Source organism: Eschscholzia californica, unplaced genomic scaffold, assembly GCF_041429995.1.
Source record: "Eschscholzia californica isolate CP2 unplaced genomic scaffold, dmEscCali1.0.p SCAF_2, whole genome shotgun sequence".
Taxonomy (NCBI): domain Eukaryota; kingdom Viridiplantae; phylum Streptophyta; class Magnoliopsida; order Ranunculales; family Papaveraceae; genus Eschscholzia; species Eschscholzia californica.
The window spans coordinates 13,897,690-13,900,194 of record NW_028238309.1 but is presented as its reverse complement, the minus strand read 5'-3'; the positions used below and the strand labels follow the sequence as shown (position 1 = coordinate 13,900,194).

Here is a 2,505-nt window from a genome sequence, read left to right as displayed (position 1 = left end):
ACACAGAACAATTCCCGGTACACAAGAAAATTCCCAGTACAAAAACGTATAGTACATATCCAAAAAATGGCCAGTACACTAAATAATTCCCGGTACACAAGAAAATTTCCTTGTACAAATTCAAGAAAAACTACCAAAAATGAAGAAATTTGTTGAGATTAGAAAGAGATAAGAAATAGATCTGGAAAAAAGAACGAAATTTGTTGAGATTGGAGAGAGAAATTTAAAAAGATTGGAGAGATAAATATGTGTGGGAGAAAATAAAAAAGAAATAAGAAATAAATCTGGAAAAAAGAACGAAAATGGCAAGTTGGTAAATTTTGTAATGGCAATTCTGTAAATTCGTGGACAGTACAAGGTTTAATGTCAGGTGCGTCAGACTATTTTTCAAAAAATTTCGCATTTCCCGGGAATTTTTCGGTGGCAATTTTGTAAATTTATGGAAAGTACACTGTATGATGGGAGGCGTGTCAGATTATTTCTCAGAAATTTGAGAGTTTCCCGGAAATTTTTCGATGGTCGTTTCGTAAATTTCGAAAAGAAGAAGGGTGTTTCGGAAATTCCACCCCCACCTCCTGACCATTGGACCTGCCTCTTATTCTCTTCCTGCAGTGGACCTGCTTCTTGTTTTGGGTCAAGGATTGGGCCTTTTGCCCAACCCCTCAGTAGATTTTGCTTTAACACTAGTTCCCTATTATACGGCATCATGTTTATTGCCTTGCTTCTCAAGATATAGAATGAATATGACAAGGGTCTGTTTGGCACCTTCACACAAAATGAAGAAAATGAAACTAGGAAATATCATGAGAAAATAAAAAGATATTGTTATAATTGAGTAACCTCAGCTTCATTTAGAATTTAGATCAAAGAAGAGAAAAAATTGATAACAAACAAAAAATAAATCTCAAGTATAACCAGAGAAAAGTTCAAGAAACAGAACCACAAATTCAATTTCATTTCTATGTTTTAAGCCAACAAAGTTTGTACATCCAATTGCATCAAATTCAACAAACTAGAGAGAGAAAGAGAGAGATCAAAGTTGTCTGTATCAACAATAAAGCAAAGAAATTACAAATATAAAGTAAAGAAAATTATGGGTAAGATGTTAATGAATCCAAATTCCCAAAAGACCCAGAAAAAGAAAGATATTAACCTGTTAATTTAATCTTCTTGTTTGAGTTAGGAATTGCTAAGAACACAGATTCTAGATCAATTGGGACTTGAAAAAATTCATTCGAAGAAGATAACCCATTTCTCCTTTCCATTGGTCGAATCTTCTTTGGAGCTGGTGGACAAATTAATGGCGTCTTTAATAAATTATCTTCACATTTTGGTGTTGAACATTCATCATCTTCTTCTTCAAATAATAATAATTCTTCTCTGAAATTTTTCTCAAGATCTGTGAATTTTAATTGACATTCATTGATATTCATGTTTTCCTTGTTATTATTGCTGGCAATCGTCGTGGTGGTAGAATTATAATTCCTTGATGTGGGAATTGAGAAGAACACAGAATTCAGATCAGATGGAACTCGAAAATACCCTTTCCATGATGATGATGATGATGAAGAAGATAACCCATTTTTCCTTTTTGGTGGTCGAGGTTTCATTGGAGCTGGAGGACAAATTAAACTTTCCTTTAATAAATTATCTTCAGATTTTGGTGTTTTACATTGATCTTCTTCATCTTCTTGTTCTTGTTCTTGAGTGGATAATAATTCTCTGGTTTTCTTGTTGGTAGAATTATAATTCCCACTAGTAGTGGGAATTATTTGAATAGGTGTAATTGGACAAAATTCTTGTGGGATTTCTAAATCCATTTTCTGAAATTTTACAGATTATGATTCGTGGAATAAAATAACTTGATGGGAATTTAAGAAAACATTTAGAGAGAGAGAGAGAGAAAAAGGGAGAAGAAACGTTTGAGATGAGATTAGGTTATGAAAGAGAGGAGAGTAGAGAGAGAGAGCGAGAGAAATAAATATGTCTAGAGAGAGAGAGGGGGAAAGGGGGCGGGGGGTGTAAAAAGAGAATGAATGATTAAGACGAGTAACCGAAAGGGTAGGGTAGGGAAGAGGGGAAAGAGCCAAAGATGGGAAGGGGGGAAAAGAGGACAAAATAGAATAAGAAAGAAAGGAGTTAAAAGGGAAGTCTTAATTACATCCAAGCTGTACAAAAGTGGTCACGCAAGAGTTGCGGGAGATAGAAAGCAAGAGAGGAGAGGATGGACAAGTGAAGAGACAAGTGAAATGTGGTGTTTCATGGCACCCCACCATTCATCTTACATGTAGGACCATCTCTCTCTATATATATGTAGAAGTTATACCAAGGCAGTATTGTACAGCTTGATATCTGGTTATTCTCCTTGCTAAAGAAAATTACTTTACTAGACTTGGTTGTAGTAAGAGGGTGGCCGTATATCGGGAAGTTTTTTTTTGGAAAAAATTGCATTACATTACATAAAAGAGTTTGCGTATATTAAGTTGCAGTTCATCAACGAGAGAG

The 2,505-nt window shown here is 34.8% G+C and overlaps 1 protein-coding gene across 1 annotated transcript; it reads right to left on the bottom strand.

The window, feature by feature from the left end:
* Positions 1–671: 671 nt before the first annotated feature.
* LOC147556388 (uncharacterized) lies at positions 672–1,981 on the bottom strand. The gene is made up of 2 exons (XM_086664601.1): positions 1,154–1,981; positions 672–765 (listed from the first exon to the last, which is right to left on the bottom strand). Exons 1-2 carry the CDS (start codon positions 1,818–1,820, stop codon positions 695–697), a joined length of 738 nt encoding a protein of 245 aa, XP_086520727.1. The 5' UTR covers positions 1,821–1,981; the 3' UTR covers positions 672–694.
* Between the last annotated feature and the right edge of the window lie 524 nt (positions 1,982–2,505).

Excerpts from the sequence above, each read along its gene's own strand:
- LOC147556388 (XM_086664601.1), bottom strand. The coding sequence starts at position 1,820 with ATGGATTTAGAAATCCCACAAGAATTTTGTCCAATTACACCTATTCAA. Across the intron at positions 766-1,153 it reads CAAGAAGATTAAATTAACAG|GTGCCAAACAGACCCTTGTC; the intron begins GTTAATATCTTT and ends TTTTGTGTGAAG.